The following is an 18,150-nucleotide window of genomic DNA, read 5'->3' on the forward strand; positions in this document are numbered from 1 at the left end:
TCCCATTTTTTATTGTAAATGTGATGAGTAAAAGGCAATGTTTCAGGACCCTTGGGGGGGGGGGGGGGGGGTTAAAGGTGTATCAGGGCACGTTGCAGCCAGTCGGGTGACACATTGCCTGGGAAAGGGACAACCATGCGCGCTCCGGACCGGTCACTGCGGGCACGCGCTCGGGGCGGGGAATCCCCGACATGTTACCGCATCCCGATTAGTTGGAGGACCGCACGGTCCTCCGGCGTGACTTCCTCCGGATTGGCGTAGAACCGCTGTCAATCAGCGTGCGTCGCAGCCGCACCTGGCCCCGTGCAAATATCCTATAGCAAGCATTTGGATGGAGTGGTCTATCTTGCTTGCTATAGGATCTTTGATCCCCTGCCCCGATTGCTTGGAGGTCCGCCTGGTCCTCCAGCGCTGTCTTCTGATCGCCGCAGAGCAGGTGTCACGCTGCCGAGTCCCGCCCCTTTCCCGCGTCCCGATTGCTTGGAGGACCACACGGTCCTCCGGTGCACTCTCCCTCCTGATTGGCGCAAAGCCGCTGTCAGTCTGGACGTGGCGGGCAGTTCGAAGCGAAGCGTCGTGGGCGGCGGCCGCGTTCGTTACAGGTGGGGGACGATGGGGACTCGAACAAGACACCATTTACACCGGGACAGAACAGCCCCAGGGTCGGGGGGAACAATGTGGCCCCATTGACGGGGTCCCCGCTCCCCCCCACTGACCGCTGCGCTCCAGCCGCGCTCACCTCTAACGGTCGGAGCCCCGCACACAGGGTCGGGTCTGTCATCGTTGTAACTGGCCGTTCGGCCCAACTTGCCCATGCTGACCAACAAGTCCCCATCTACACTACTCCCACCTGCCAGTGGTTGTCCCATATCCCTCTAAACCTTTCCCACCCATGTACCTGTCCAAATGTATTTTAAATATTGTCATATACCGGCCTCAGTTATCTCCTCTGGAAAAAGGATACACAATGCTGGAGTGTCCGCCATGCTTTGCCTCGCCTCCAGCTTTCTTCAACTCCCCTATAATCAGTCTGATTCAAGATCTCGTCCCGAAATGTTACCTATCCATGTTTTTCTGAGATGCTGCCTGACCCGCTGAGTTACTCAATACAATACAATTACAATACAATACAATTTATTTGTCATTTGAATCTCATAGAGACTCAAATGAAATGTTGTTTCTGCTGTCATACACACATGAAAAAAAAGACCCAAGACACAACACAATTTACACAGACATCCATCACAGCGCATCTCCTCCTCGCTGTGATGGAAGGCAAAAAAACTTATCTCTCCCCTGCACTCCTCATTCCCCTCCCAATGTCAGAGTCAAAGAGTCAAAGCCAGCACATTTATGTGTTATCTGCATTTCTTTTGTATGTTTCTTTGTTTCTACCTCTGGCAGATCATTCCAATACCCATCATTCTGTGTGTGAAAACGTTGCCCGTCAGGTTCTTATTCAATCTTTCCTGTCTCAGACTAAACCCAGTATGTAGAATATAATGGTATATGGACACACTGATCTGTTTTGTAGTCATGCCTACTATGTTCTGTTGTACTGAAGCAAAGCAAGAATTTCATTGTCCTATCAGGGACACAAGACAATAAACTCTCTTGAATCTTGAATCAAGGAACCGCAGATACTCAGTGGTTTATAACAAAGATAAACACAGAGGGTCTCTGGAGAAAAGGGATGGGTGACGTTTTGGGTCGGGTCCTAACCCGAGACATCACCCATTCTTTTTCTCCAGAGATGCTGCCTGCCATGAAAGGGTTACTCCACCCCTTTGTGTCTATCACCCTAAACCCATTGTCCTCTGGTTCATTAGTTAAGTGTAGCACGACGATAATCCCGAAATGAAGGCGAGGAGCCAGGTGTTTCGGGAGGTATTTTAATTTTTTTATAATTATTTTTATTCGGGAGGTATTTTAATAGCAGTCCTTCTCCTGACCAGACGAGTCTACAAGAGAAAGATGGCACCTAAACCCCTGCCCTTTATCCCTATAGCTAAGGGCCGCCTCCGGACTAATCCATTCCCATGCCGAGGGGTTCGATGCATGGGCCCCAGCTACGCCTGCCTCTTTGTCAGGTACGTCGAACAATCCTTGTTCAATACGTACCAGGGCCCCATCCCCGACCACAACCTCCGTTACATTGACGACTGCTTTGGTGCCACCTCCTGCACCCAAACACAACTGACTGACTGTTCATCCACTTCACCACTAACTTCCATCCGGCACTCAAATATACCTGGACCATTTCCGACACTGCCCTACCATTCCTTGACCTCTCTATCTCCATCGCAGGTGATAGACTTCTGACCGACATCCACTATAAACCTACTGACTCCCATGGCTATCTGGACTACACTTCTTCAGATTCTGATTCTGATTCAGATTCAAACTTTATTGTCATTGTGCAGTGTACAGTACAGAGACATCGAAATGCAGTTAGCATCTCCCTAGAAGAGCGACATAGAATATGAGCAATAAATAAATATATTTACATGCTTCCCACCCTGCTTCCTGTAAGGACTCCATCCCCTACTCCCAATTCCTCCGTCTGTGCCGCATCTGCTCCCAGGATGAGGCGTTCCACACCAGGGCATCTGAAATGTCCTCATTCGTCAGGGAACGGGGGTTCCCCTCCTCCACCATAGATGAGGCTCGCACCAGGGTCTCTTCCATACCCCGCAACACTGCTCTCTCTTCCCATCGCACCCAAGAGATGCAACACTTGTCCCTTTACCTCCCCCCTCAACTCCATTCAAGGACCCGAGCAGTCGTTCCAGGTGCGACAGAGGTTCACCTGCATCTCCTCCAACCTCATCTATTGCATCCGCTGCTCTAGATGTCAGCTGATCTACATCGGTCAGACCAAGCAGAGGCTTGGCGATCGTTTTGCCGAACACCTCCGCTTGGTCCGCAATAACCAACCTGACCTCCCGGTGGCTCAGCACTTCAACTCCCCCTCACATTCCCCATCCGACCTCTCTGTCCTGGGTCTCCTCCATGGCCAGAGCAAGCAACACCGGAAATTGGAGGAACAACATCTCATATTCCACTTGGGAAGTCTGCATCCTGCAGGCATGAACATTGAATTCTCCCAATTTTGTTAGCCTTTGCTGTCTCCTCCCCTTCCTCAGCACTCGGGCTGTCTCCTCCCTCAGCCCTCAGGCTCCTCCTCCTCCTTTTTCCTTTCTTCTCCCCCCCCCCCCCCCCCCCCCCCCCCCCCCCCCCCCCCCCCCCCCCCCCCCCCCCCCCCCCCCCCCATCAGTCTGACGAAGGGTTTCGGCCCGAAACGTTGCCTATTTCCTTCGCTCCACAGATGCTGCTGCACCCGCTGAGTTTCTCCAGCATTTTTGTGTACCTTCAATAGTGCGAATGGCCTGACCCTTGGGAGCCGCCACATTAGTTTATTATTGTCACATGTACCAAGGTAAATTCAAAAGCTTTTGTTTGCGTGCTTTCCAGTCAAAGAAAAAACTATACAATCAAGTGCCTAGATAATGGAAACAACATTTAGTGCAACATTGAAGTCCAATAACGTCTGATTAAATATTGTTCAAAGGTCTGTGAATAAATATTGATTGTAGAGGATGAGGAGAGCTTAAGAACCGTCCAGACTTCCAACAAAATTTATCCCAGGGGTCTTTCTGTTGTAACCTGAGAAAGCCAAGTAAAATTTATTGTCATTTACACAGGTAAGCTGAGGTACAGGTATGACGAAAATCTTGCTTGCAGCAGCATCACAGGTACATAGACACAGACAGCTCATAAAGGCAAAGTTACACATAAAATCTTGATAGGAAAAAAAAGACTGTACAAATAAAACATTTGATTACTGCAAATTAATTTTTTTTAAAAAACATAAGTTCACTGTTATGCAAGATGGGAAGTTAAATTCCGTTATCGAGAGAAGATTTGCTGTGTGTACGTTGGTTCAAGACCTTGTAGTTGTAGGATATGGCTGTATCCAGACCTGCTAGTGTGTGATGTTAGACCTCTGTAGCTCCCGTTGTAGTTGATAGTACCCGGATGGTGGGTATCCTTGGTGATAGATGCCGCCTTGTTGAAGCAATGCCTCATGTGGATGCTTTCGATGGGAGACTTTCACACAAGTTCTATATTATTCCACTTTCGCATCCACTCCCTACACACTAGGGGACGATTTACAGAGGCCTACTACCATACAAACCTGCAAATGTTTCGGATGAGGGAGGAAACCGGAGCACCTGGAGGAAACCTACACAGTCTCAGGGAGAATATGCAAACTCCACATAGAAATCACCTCACGTCAGGATCAAACCCGAGACTCTGGCGCTGTGTAGGCTAGTTGTGCATTAAAGGTTCAGCATGGAACCAGGTCTGTCAGCCCACTGAGTCCGCCACTGGCCATTGATGACCCGTTCAAACTAATTCTGTAATCCTACTTTCTCTTCCACTCCCTACACAGTTGATTTTGGTAAGCCTGGCTGATGTCTCTAGTAGTTTTATTCTTGTTTCTCAGTCTCATAATGGCTTCTTTGACTTTCATTGGCACAATTTTGGTCCTCATGTTGATAAACAGCAATAAAAGTTTCCAAAGATTATGGAAAGATTGGAGGAAAAACTAGGTGCTGAGAGCTCTCTTATACCTGCATTAAGTATGAATTTAAACACACCTCAGCAATTATAAACACCTGTGAAGCCATTTGTCCCAAACATTGTGGTGGCCTGAAATGGGAGGACTGGGAGAAATGGGAGAATTAGAGCACATGTATTGAAGGTAGGGTGTTGACATGGATAGAAAATTGGTTGGCACACTGGAATCAAAGAGTAGGAGTGAACGGGTCCTTTTTAGAATGGCAGGCAGTGGCGAGTGGAGTGCCGCGAGGCTCGGTGTTTGGGGCGCAACTCATCCAGCAGGTTATTCCATGCATCTACCAGCCTTTGTGTAAAAAAGTTACCCCTCGGTATCCCATTAAACCTTTACCCCCTTATCCCCTTAAACCTATGTTCTCTGGTTCTCGATTCACCTACTCTGGGAAAAAAACAGCTCTGCGTAATCTATTCAATAGGCAATAGACAATAGAAAATAGGTGCGGGAGTAGGCCATTCGGCCCTTCGAGCCAGCACCGCCATTCAATGTAATCATGGCTGATCATCCCCAATCAGTACCCCGTTCCTGCCTTCTCCCCATATCCCCTGACTCCACTATTTTTAAGAGCCCTATCTAGCTCTCCCTTGAAATCACCCAGAGAACCGGCCTCCACCGCCCTCTGAGGCAGAGAATTCCACAGACTCACCACTCTCTGTGAGAAAAAGTGTTTCCTCATCTCCATTCTAAATGGCTTACTCCTTATTCTTAACCTGTGGTCCCTGTCATGATTTTGTACACCTCCATAAGATCATCCCTCATCCTCCTGCGCTTCAAAGAATAAAGTCCTAGCCTGTTTAACCTCCCTCTATAACTCAGGCATTCAAGTTCTCGCAACATATTCGTAAATTTTCTCTGCACCCAAAATGTGACCTCAACAAAGTTTTCTGTTAAGGTGCAATAATAAGTTAAAACATAAAGGCTACCAGGACCTGGTAATGGGGGGTATAAAATAAAATTTTAAAATAAATTTTTAATAAAAACACGGTTGGTATATCCTTTTTTGTGGAGTTTTGTGTTACAATAGAGCGATTGATTTTCCTTTCTTCTTTTTTTTCTTCTTTCTAGGGTCTTATTTATTTTCTTTACTTCCTTCTCTAATTCCTTCCCTAAGGGGTTCTCTTCTCCCAACACTTTCCTGCACCTTCACGATTCTTACTTACTTTCCTTACTTCTTTTATTTCTATCTTTTTTAAAGCTCAAAAAATGAAGTGGTAAAACATAATGTAATAAGATATATGCGATGTATTAATGTGATTTACTGTACTGCAAATACAATTAAAATTTAAAAAAACAAAGTTTTCTGTAACTGCAACATAATCTCCCAACTTCTATTCTTAATACTCTGACTGATGAAGGCCAATATGTATTGTACATTCAACAAAGGCATTTTAATTAGAATTGCCAGCAAAACTCAGCACAATCCGACCAGTGTGTTAAAAAAAATGGCGGTGGCTGGCTCGAAGGGCCAAATGGCCTCCTCCTGCACCTATTTTCTATGTTTCTATGTAAACTAAGCTAAACTCTGTCCTCTAGTCCTCGACATTAGGCGCCCTGCCTTACAGAATTCAGAATTCAAACGATCTCCGTCATCAGGACGGTCTGAATCAGATTCGGAAGGAACTTTGAAATATGTTCTCCCTAACAGCCTTCTGCACCACCTCCACAACCTCCTCCCTCGCCTCCATCCAGGGACGCTGGGACTCCTTCTAGGTGAGACAGAGGCACGCTGAATTGCTTCATCAATAATGTAATAAAAAGGAACTGCAGATGCTGGTTTATACCAGAGAGACACAAAATGCTGAAGTACCTAAGCATCTCTGGAGGGTTTGTCCCGATCCGAAACGTCACCTATCCATTTTCTCCAGAGAAGCTGTCTGATCTCTCCGTGTCTGATCTCTCCTGTCTGAGTTACTCCGGCATTTTGTGTCTATGTTCGAGCAATCCAGCACTAGGTATCTTCCCTAAAGATGTGTTCAATGGCGTCCATATTTCCCAGAGGCCTCCGGGACAGGGAATAAGCTCCATCAAAGTTAGAGGAGCCCCTGGCGCTGGTGCCGGAAATGATATTCAGGGAATGCGCGGTCTGCAGCCGAGAAGAGGCGCCGGCAACTGGGGGGACCAGGTAGGAGCGGGACGGCGAGCATCAGCTGGCGGGAGGAACGCCCCCACTCTCTCACCGTCCCCCTTTCCCCCGTGCTCCTCTCTCCCTCTACCCCTCCGCACCCTCTTGCTACGCCCCTCTCCTCCTCCAAAGGCTTTTAAGGTAAGACATGGATATGCAAGGAAAGGAGGGCAATAGATAATATGCATGCTGATGTATGAAGGAAATGCAGATGCTGGTTTACACCGAAGCTACACACAAAATGCTGGGGTAACTCAGCGGGACACGCAGCATCTCTGGATAGAAGGAATGGGTGGCGTTTCGAATCGAGACCCTTCAGACCCAGTCTGAAGAAGGGTCTCGACCCGAAACGTCAACCATTCCTTCTAACTTGGCATCATGTTCGGCATGTGGGCCAAAGGGACTGTACTGTGCTAGTTGACTTTAATGCTGGTTTACACAACAGGACACAAAGTACTGGAGCAACTCAGCCGATCTGGCAGCTTCTCTGTCAGCAGGTTGGACGACCGGGTGAATCCGTTCCCGCATCCGATGCAAGTGAATGGCCTCTCCCCGGTGTTGATGTGCTGGCCCGCTGAGTTACTCCAGCAGTTTGGGTCCTTTCCCACAGGTTCTCTGCGGATGCCGGATTGCTGGAATGGTTTCTGCCGGACGTGACTCAAGGACCCTCTCGGCGGCTGCACCATGTGATGGATCTGTGGCCGGTGTTTCCGACTGGAAACATTAGTGGCGTGGCATCACCCTCGCCCCTTTCCTCAACTTGAAACATGTTTTTTTCAAATTGAAATGTAAAAACAATACAGAAAATATACAAGAGCTCAGACAGCACCTGTGAAGATGGAAGGAGAGTTAACATTTATTTTTTCATCAGAACCCAAGTTCTCCTAAACACATAATGTTGGAGTAACTCAGCAGGTCAGGCAGCATCTGTTGAGAACATGGATAGGTGGCGTTTTGGTTTGGGACCCTTCTTCATGCATATGCTGCCTGACTGGCTGAGTTATTCCAGCACCTTGTGTCCTTTTGTTTATTAACTAGCACCTACAGTTCTCTGTTTCAACTTCAAGGCTTTCCTATACAGTAAGCCCTCCTTATTATGGATCACTTTCTGACATATTTTGGTTATAGCGCACTGTCTCTTTAAGAACACAAGCTGCAAGGTACACTGCTTGGCTATTGATATTAGCACGTCAGTGAAATTGTAATTACGTTGACAATGACAAGCAATCACATGGATCATCACCTAACTCTATTAAACAACTAGACTAAGTGGGACCCGTTGGGTCCCAGCATCACACGGGAGGGCTGGTCACCAACGCAATATTCCACCTCTCCACCAATTCCAATACTGCTCACCAGTGGGTGGGGGCTGTCTGTTGCGCTAGTATGGGTGTTGCGGGCCGAAGGTACTGGTTTCCAGAGGGCTAGTATAGACATTGTGGGCCATATGGATGCTTGGGCAGGCATCCAACTGTTGCAATGATTTTAAAAGCCAAGGCGAGGCAAACAATTGGGCTGCAGACACCCGACAACCAAAATTCATTTTGTGAACACAAACTTTTTAAAAAGGGCTGTAGCCGCTTTACAGCCGTATCAAGGGGACTCACCGTGGAGTAGACTGCGTTCAGTGTTATTCGCAGCTCAGTCTCTGCCAGACCCTCTCGCTTCCTGGGTCTGGCAGTGACTGAGTGAGGCACGACACTTCCTGGTTTTATAGTCCCTCCTCCTGCCTCCAGTGGGGGCAGCAGAGAGAATGGGGAATTTTGTAAAAACATTAATATCTCTCTCATTTTTCATTCGCGGAAAAAATCCTCCGCACTCATACGGCGGAGGGGGGCTCTGAGCGAGGTGGCCAAAAATAACGGCCGTAGGTGGTGGCATTCTCTCGGATATCGCGGCACAGTCGGCCAAAAGCGGTCAAGATCAGAGATTTAGTAATATAGATGTAGAAAACAGCCTTTAGTATTTTTAGCTTCTAGTAACAAAAGTACATTTTTAGCTGAGGTAGATGGGAGGTCTGTCTGCTCTCTCGCTGGTGACAGGATGGTTCAGTTGCCTGATATCACCTGGGAAGAAACTGTCCCCGAATCTGAAGGTATGCGTTTTTAAATGTCTGTACCTCTTGCCTGATGGAGAGGGGAGAAGAGGGAGTGACCAGGGTGAGACTCATCCTTGATTATTAGGGAGTCCTTGCTGAGGCAGCATGAAGTGTCAATGGAGTCAATGGAAGGGAGCTTGGTTTGAGTGATAATAGACAATAGTGCAGGAGTAGGCCATTCGACCCTTCAAGCCAACACTGCCATTCAATGTGATCATGGCTGATCATCCACAATCAGTACCCCGTTCCTGCCTTCTCCACATATCCCTTGACTCCGCAATCTTTAAAAACTCTGTCTAGCTCTCTCTTGAAAGCATCCAGAGAGCCAGCCCCATCACCCTCTGACACAGAGAATTCCACAGGCTCACAATGATCTGCGTGAAAAAGTTTTTCCTCATCTCTGTTCTAAATGGCTTACCCCTTATTCTTAAACTGTGGCCCCTGGTTCTGGACTCCCCCAACATCGGGAACATGTTATCTGCCTCCAGCATGTCCAAACCGTTAATAAACCTATATGTTTCAATGAGATCCCCTCTCATCACTCTAAATTCCGGAGAATACAAGCCCAGCCGCTTCGTTCTATCACCATATGACGGTCCTGCCATCCCAGGAATTAACCTGGTTAACCTACGCTGCACTCCCTCAATAGCAAGAATGTCCTTCCTCAAATTGGGAGACCAAAACTGCACACAATATTCCATCTGTGGTCTTACTAGGGCCCTTTACAACTGCAGACGGACCTCTTTGCTCCTATACTCAACTCATCTTGTTATGAAGACCAACTTGCTATTTGCTTTCTTCACTGCCTGTTGTACCTGCATACTTACTTTCATTAGCTGTTAAACAAGGACCCCCAGATACTGTTGTACTTCCCCTTTTCCCAACTTGACTCCATTTAGATAATAATCTGCTTTCCTGTTTTTGCCACCAAACTGGATAACCTCACACTTATCCACATGAAACTACATCTGCCATGCATCTGCCCACTCAACCAACCTGTCCACGTCAACCTACATCCTCATAGCATCCTCTTCACAGTTCACACTGCCACCCAGCTTTGTGTCATCTGCAAATTTGCTAATGTTACTTTTAATCCCTTCATCTAAATCATTAATGTATATTGTAAATAGCTGCGGTCCCAGTACCGAGCCTTGCGGTACCCCACTAGTCACTGCCTGCCATTCTGAAAGGGACCCATTAATCCCTTCTCTTTGTTTCCTGTCTGCCAACCAATTTTCTATCCATGTCAACACCCTACCCCCAATACCATGTGCTCTAATTTTGCCCATTAATCTCCTATGCAGGACCTTATCAAATGTTTTCTGAAAGTCCAGGTGCACTACATCTACTGTCTCTCCCTAGTCCATTTTCCTAGTTACATCCTCAAAAAATTCCAGAAGATTCCAAGCATGATTTCCCCTTCGTAAATCCATGCTGATTTGGACCAATCCTGCTACTGCTGTCCAAATGTGCCGCTATTTCATCTTTTACAATTGAATCCAGCATCTTCCCCACCATCCGATGTCAGGCTAACTTAGCTACCCTACAATCCACAGGAACGGATCCTGTATCTGTAGAAGTTTGGCTACTTCCACAACTCTCCGCAATTTCTTGCGGTTCCAATGTACCCCGATAGTTTTCTACGGCGCATATGTAGAAAGTTGTTGGGGATATAAGTAAGTAAGTAAGTTTAAGGTACACAAAAAAGCTGGAGAAACTCAGCAGGTGCAGCAGCATCTATTGAGCGAAGGAAATAGGCAATGTTTTGGGCCGAAACTTTGCCTATTTCCTTCGCTCCATAGATGCTGCTGCACCCGCTGAGTTTCTCCAGCTTTTTTGTGTACCTTCGATTTTCCAGCATCTGCAGTTCCTTCTTAAACAATAAATAAGTAAGTTTATTGGCCAAGTATTCACATACAAGGAATTTGCCTTGGTGCTCCGCCCACAAGTAACAACATGACACACAGTAACAGTTACGAATGACTCAGAAAACACTAAACATTAATAATAATAAAACATTAATGATAAAACGCCATTGATCAAGCATGTGAACCAACAAAATACCAGATCAAAGGGAGGCTACAGATTTTTGGCTGTTGAGTAGAGCAACTACTCGTGGATAAAAACTGTTTTTATGTCTGGCTGTGGCAGCTTTGACAGTCCTGAGTCGCCTTCCAGAGGGAAGTGATTCAAAGAGTTTGTGGCCCGGGTGAGAGGGGGTCAGAGATGATCTTGCCCGCTCGCTTCCTGGCCCTTGAAGTGTACAGTTCATCAATGGAGGGAAGGTTGCAGCCAATAATCTTCTCTGCTGATCGGACGATTCGCTGCAGCCTCCAGGCGTCGTGCTTGGTGGCTGAGCCAACCCAGACCATGATGGAGAAGGTGAGAACAGACTCTACGATGGCCGTGTAGAATTGGACCATCATTGCCTGTGGCAGATTGTGCTTCCTCAGCTGCCGCAGGAAGACATCCTCTGTTGTGCCTTTTTGACTGTGGAGTTGATGGTAGCCCCCCCACTTAAGGTCCTTGGAGATGATGGTTCCCAGGAACTTAAAAGACTCCACAGATGTGACTGTGGTGTTGTTGATGGTGAGTGGGGTGAGGGGAGGGGGGGCTCTCCTAAAGTCTACAATCATTTCCACTGTCATTAGAGCATTGAGCTCTAGGTTGTTGCGATGGCATCAGGACGCCAGCTGTGACACTTCCTGTCTGTAGGCAGATTCCTCCCCATCCTGGACCAGTCCAATCGGGGTTGTGCCGTCCGCAAACTTGAGAAGTTTGACAGAGGTGTCTGTGGAGGTGCAGTCGTTGGTGTAGAGAGAGTAGAGAAGGGAGGGTACGCAGCCTTGCGGTGCTCCTATGCTGAGTGTTTTTGCGGGTCCGAGATGTGCTTTCCCAGCCTCACAAGCTGCTTCCTGTCTGTCAGGAAGTTGGTGATCCAATGAGAGAGGGGTTCAGGCACAGTCAACTCGGAAAGTTTGGAGTGTAGTAGCTCTGGCACAATGGTGTTGAGGGCAGAGCTAAAATCAACAAATAGGACCCTCGCATAGGTCCCCTGGCGGTCTAGGTGCTGTAGGATGAAGTGCAGGCCCAGGTTGACCGCATCATCCACAGATCTATTGAACCGATATGCAAACTGCAGAGGGTCCAGCAGGGATATTTTTCAGCTTGGCCAGCCTTTCGAGCATCTTCATGACTACAGAGGTCAGTGCGACAGGCCTGTAGTCATTTGCTGATCTGCTGATCTTCCTCACATTTCTAAGGCAGTAGATGAGATGGTGTGCTCTGTTGACCATTGCTTTTGTATGGGTGCGATATTTGTCTGTTGGACAGGAACAGTTTTCTTTCTTGCTTATTGATGACCTCTCTCCCTCACTCTGCCCTTTTCTTGCTTTGGATACATCTCACAGGGTGTAGGTAATGGAGGATTCTCCGACCGGAAGCTCAAAGTGTCCAGATCCACCGAAGTCGCTCGATCTGCAGACCTCCGCACACCTTCCGCCTTTGGACGCAGAAGAAGACGCCTCCGCTCACAGCGAGGGGAAAGGGTTCACCTGTCCCGATTGTGGACGGAGTTTTATCCGGGCATCGGGGCTGACGAGGCACCAGTGCACCCACTCCGGGGAGAAAGTGTGGAAGTGCGGGGACTGCGGGAAGGGGTTCTGTTATCCTTCCTGGCTGGAGATCCACCGGCGCAGCCACACCAGGGAGAAGCCGTTCATCTGCTCCATGTGCGGGAAGGGGTTCTGCTGCCTGTCCAACCTGACCACACACCAGCGGTTCCACACCAGGGAGCGGCCCTTCACTTGCTCCGAGTGCGGCAAGGGCTTCACCCAGTCATCCTCCCTGCTGACCCACCGGCGTGTCCACAGTGGAGAGAGGCCCTTCACCTGCGCCGAGTGCGGCAAGGGCTTCACCTTGTCGTCTTACCTGGTGAGGCACCAGCAGGTCCACACCGGGGAGAGGCCGTTCACCTGCTCCGAGTGTGGGAAGGGCTTCACCCTGTCCTCCTGCTTGGTGAGGCACCAGCAGGTCCACACCGGCGAGAGGCCGTTCACCTGCATCGAGTGCGGCAAGGGATTCACTCAGTTGTCCAACCTGGTGTCACACCAGAGGGTCCACACCGGGGAGAGGCCGTTCACCTGCCCCGAGTGCGGGAAGGGCTTCAGCTATTCATCCAACCTACGGAAGCACCAGCGAGTTCACAAATGACTGAACAATTAAATCCTAGTTTCAGAGCTGCCAACATTGGGTGAGAGATGAGAGTGAGAAATCGAGAGGGAGCGTAGCGACCGAGGGGGTGAGGGTGTGGGAGAGTGGTGTTCCCCCTCCAACGGTGGGGAGCTTTTGCATTTTTCAGCTTGAAATTGTGCAATCTGGTGCATACTGTAGCGAGTTTTTTAACTTGCACTTGAATGCAACATTTATGCTTCAAGTTGGATTAGGTATGAATAAGGTTAGGCTAAATTACATTCCTAATTACATTCCACAGTAGAACCAGGCTCTGATCAACAGGTGCAGCACATGAATGACCTTAGTATATTCTTGTATGGAAATCAGATTATAATTCATGCTGTTTTGCATATATATATAGAGAAATAAAAACATAGAAACAAGGCAAGAAGAGTCAGACTTCCATCACTGTTCTGCACAAATAAATCAACCAACCTTACCCGTTGCCTATAGAAACAAGACGGAAATAATGTCACATATTCAACCGTATGTGGTTCAATGAAATTAAGATATATATGTAAAACATATATATGGAAACAGGCCCTTCGGCCCATCAAGTCTACACCGACCAGCAATCTACCATACACCAGTTGTATCCTACATGCCAAGGACAATTTACAGAAGCCAATTAACCTACAAACTTGCACTTCTTTAGGATGTGGAATATCCAGAGAAAACCATGTGGTCATAAGGAGAATGTACAAATACTGTACAGACAGCACCCATTGTCAGGATCAAATCTGGGTCTGTGGTGCTTCAAGGCAGCAACTCGACCGCTGCGCCACCGTGCCACTCCATTAAATTCTTTTTTCTGTAATATATTTATTATGGTGTCATGTCAATAAAAATGAACACATGATTCTGATTTCTGCCCTTAGTTGGATAACACACATCTCCAGTCATTGTGTTTTACGGCTGGTTTTCAACCTCTTCAGTATGAATGTCTCGCCCCGAAAGTTCATCTATTCTTTCTTTCCAGAGATGCTGCCTGCCCGGCTGAGTTATTTCAGCTTTTAGTGGCTATCTTCAGTTTAAACCACCATCTGCAGTTCCTTCTAACACTCTTTGTTAAGTGAAACAGGTCCTATTCTCATAATATTATTCACCTCAACGAAGACCTTTCTTCACCTCCGTTGCTGCAGAGAATACAATCCCAGTTATCAAATCTTTCTTCAAAGTGAAAAAAAAATTCAAGCCCTGCCAATATGTTCATAAATGGCCCCTGGATCCTCTCCGGAGTGATTGTAGCCTTTCTACAATGTGTCATAGTCTTACAGCATGGAAACAGGTCCTTCATCCTAACTTGTTCATGCAGATCAAGATGCCCCACCTAAACTAGTCCCATTTATCTGCAATTGGCCCATATCCCTTTAAACATTGTGTGTGCCAGTGTGTGTGTAAGGTTGTGTGTGAGAGTGTGTGTCAGTGAAGCAGCGACAACACCCAGCGTGAGCGGAGACTTGGCGATGTCCGGGGAGCATATCATAGAAACATAGAAACATAGAAATTAGGTGCAGGAGTAGGCCATTCGGCCCTTTGAGCCTGCACCGCCATTCAATATGATCATGGCTGATCATCCAATTCAGTATCCCGTACCTGCCTTCTCTCCATACCCCTGATCCCCTTAGCCAGAAGGGCCACATCTAACTCCCTCTTAAATATAGCCAATGAACTGGCCTCAACTACCCTCTGTGGCAGAGAGTTCCAGAGATTCACCACTCTCTGTGTGAAAAAAGTTCTTCTCATCTCGGTTTTAAAGGATTTCCCCCTTATCCTTAAGCTGTGACCCCTTGTTCTGGACTTCCCCAACATCGGGAACAATCATCCTGCATCTAGCCTGTCCAACCCCTTAAGAATTTTGTAAGTTTCTATAAGATCCCCTTTCAATCTCCTAAATTCTAGAGAGTATAAACCATGTCTATCCAGTCTTTCTTCATAAGACAGTCCTGACGTCCCAGGAATCAGTCTGGTGAACCTTCTCTGCACTCCCTCTATGGCAATAATGTCCTTCCTCAGATTTGGAGACCAAAACTGTACGCAATACTCCAGGTGTGGTCTCACCAAGACCCTGTACAACTGCAGTAGAACCTCCCTGCTCCTATACTCAAATCCTTTTGCAATGAAAGCTAACATACCATTCGGCATATCCCTCTCTCTCCTCCTCCCCGGGAATGCGGGCCAGCCCAGGTGCTCTGTCCAGCTGGGGTCCGGGGGAGGTGAGAGTCAGTGACCTGGGGGTCCGAGGGAGGTGAGGGTCAGTGACCTGGGGGTCCGGGGGAGGTGAGGGTCAGTGACCCGGGGGTCGGGCATCGGAGCGGAGCTGTATCCCAAGATTCATCGTTGGAGGGAGGCCGCATCTGCTCCCAGGATGTTCCACACCAGGGCATCGGAAATGTCTCATTCTTCAGGGAACGGGGGTTCCCCTCCCCTACTATAGATGAGGCTCTCACCAGGGTTTCTTCAATATCCCGTAACACGGCTCTCTCTCCCCATCCCCCCCCACTCGTAACAAGGGCAGCGTCCCCCTTGTCCTCACCTTCCACCCTACTAGCCGTCACATACAACAAATAGTCCTCCGTCATTTTCACCACCTCCAACGTGTCCCCACCACTCGCCACATCTTCCCATATCCCCCCGTCTGCCTTTCGCAAAGACCGCTCCCTCTGTAACTCCCTGGTCAATTCTTCCCTTCCCACCTGTACCACCCCCTCCCCGGGCACTTTCCCTTGCAGCCGCAAGAAATGCTACACTTGTCGCTTTACCTCCCCCCTCGACTCCATTCAAGGACCCAAGCAGTTGTTCCAGGTGCGACAGAGGTTCACCTGCATCTCCTCCAACCTCATCTCTTGCATCCGCTGCTCTAGGTGTCAGCTGATCTACATCGGTGAGTCCAAGAGCAGGCTTGGCGATAGTTTCGCCGAATACCTCCGCTCGGTCCGCAATAACCTGCCTGATCTCCCGGTGGCTCAGCACTTCAACTCCCCCTCCCATTCCGAATCTGACCTTTCTGTCCTGGGCCTCCCCCATGGCCAGAGTGAGCACCACCGGAAATTGGAGGAGCAGCACCTCATTTTTCACTTGGGCCGTTTACACCCCAGTGGCATGAACAGTGACTTCTCCAATTTCCGGTAGCCATTATTGTCTCTTCCCGTTCTCAGCTCTCCCTCAGCCCTCTGGCTCTTCCTCTTCTGGGCCGGGGTTAAAACTCCATGCAGTGTGGACAGAGGGGCCGCCGGACACAGATCCATCTATCACACCATCTGCACGGGAATGTGAATGCGGGTGAGGCAGCATCTATAGAGCGGTAGACAAAAATGCTGGAGAAACGCTCGAGTGTGAAGAAGGGTCAAACTCAGACATAGATGCTGCCTCACCCAGCATTTCTCCAGCAGTTTCTCCAGCATGTTTGGCTACATTGCCATTTTAAATGGGTTTTAAGCCAATTCTTTACGGGGAACTCGCTGACAGAAAACTATTCTCATAGCTGAGTGTCGAGGAATGTGAATTTATTTATATATATATATACATATTTATTTAAAAATATTTTTTAGAGCGTGAGAACTTCTGTCATCAGCGTGAGAATTTTGTCAAATGCGTGAGTCCCACGCTCAATGCGTGAGAGTTGGCAGCCCTGCAGTTTGCGCCCTGTTCACTGTCTCTGCCTGGATACATTCTGCTGATGGATGAGAGCTTAGTGTTCTTGGGGGGGAAAAATATAAAATCTATTGATTTGATCATGGGCACCCAGGGAATTGACCCGAAACGTCGCCTTTTTCCTTCGCTCCATAGATGCTGCCTCACCCGCTGAGTTTCTCCAGCATTTTTGTCCACCTACTCCCTACATCCAGTCATTTGTCCCTGAAGCAATTTCCCTCTGGATTGCTCTCTGTTGACTTGCCCACCTACGCAACCTTCGAGACCTCCATCCAGGCCCACAAACTGCACAACCCCCGCTGGACCAGACCCAATCTCGTCAACTTCCACTATATCCCTGGTGGACTCTTCAGAAGTGAGGACCACAAGATACAAGGTATCCTACACAGTAATAATTGTTTACAGAAGTCGATTAACCAACAAACTTGCATTTTTTTGGAGTGGGAGGAAACTGGAGCACCCGGAGAAAACCCAAGTGGTCACAAGGAGAACGTGTAAACTCCCTTATTGTGCTCTTACTGCTGACTGGTTAGCACGCAACAAAAGCTTTTCATTGTATCTCGATACACTTGACAATAAACTAAACTAAAACTATTTATTTGATGTGTTTTTATATATAGTGGACGATTTTTTATCGTTTACTAGACCAAGTGCAGACCCGTTGGGTCTGGTCCCCGAACGTGCTTCAGACCCCGAGTGCGGGGAGGGAGGGTGGAGTGGGCGGGCGGGCGGGCGTGTTGCCGAGTGAACCTGCGGGCGAGGCGTACGGCGTCAAGACGCTGCGTACGCCGTCGATACTGTGCGTACGATGTCCAGACGCTGCTTACGACATCGAGACCCTGCGGGCCGACAGGCCGTTGACGCGCCGGCTCTGTCACGCTGCCTCAAGATCGGCTGTTTCCCCGCTCGGCGAAAAGCAGCGGGGGAACATCCGATGTTTGGCTTCAGCCCGCGTGACAGAGGCCGCGCTGGGGGGAAGTGGAGGAGTGCCGGCGGCAGCAGCTGTTGGGAAAAATGTCGTCGTTTTTTGGGGGAGAGCCGGGTGGCAGCAGCTGTTATGGTGGCTGGCCAGTAGGAGGTGAAAAATTGAGTGAGTGGGGGGGGGAGGGATTTTATTTAAAAATGTGTACATAAAAATGTCTAAATGTAATGAGTGGATTAGTGAATGTAAAAGTGAAATGGCTAGCGAAATGGAAAAAATCTCGGAGTTTTTGCGTGTGGTTTTGGCGGACCAAGGAATCAAATGCCAAATCTGACACCCACAAACACACAGTTTTAAAAGTATATAGATAGATAGATAGATAGATTGTGGGTTTAACAGAGTACTATGTTTACTTATCTGTTGTGCTGCTGCAAGTAAGAATTTCATTGTTCTGTTTCAGAATATATGCCAACAAAACA

General features: G+C 48.2%; 1 protein-coding gene across 1 annotated transcript in view; it reads left to right on the plus strand.

The window, feature by feature from the left end:
• The window catches only part of LOC129703875 (zinc finger protein 208-like), a 92,392-nt gene that overhangs the window by 59,554 nt on the left and 14,688 nt on the right, over window positions 1-18,150 (plus strand). The window contains exons 8-10 of the mRNA XM_055646549.1: window positions 6,639-6,764; window positions 12,280-13,071; window positions 16,960-17,125. Of these exons, the coding sequence (XP_055502524.1) occupies window positions 6,639-6,764; window positions 12,280-13,071; window positions 16,960-17,125 (1,084 nt within the window). The remainder of the gene's footprint in view (window positions 1-6,638; window positions 6,765-12,279; window positions 13,072-16,959; window positions 17,126-18,150) is intronic.

The sequence above is a fragment of the Leucoraja erinacea genome, chromosome 15, assembly GCF_028641065.1.
Source record: "Leucoraja erinacea ecotype New England chromosome 15, Leri_hhj_1, whole genome shotgun sequence".
Classification (NCBI taxonomy): domain Eukaryota; kingdom Metazoa; phylum Chordata; class Chondrichthyes; order Rajiformes; family Rajidae; genus Leucoraja; species Leucoraja erinaceus.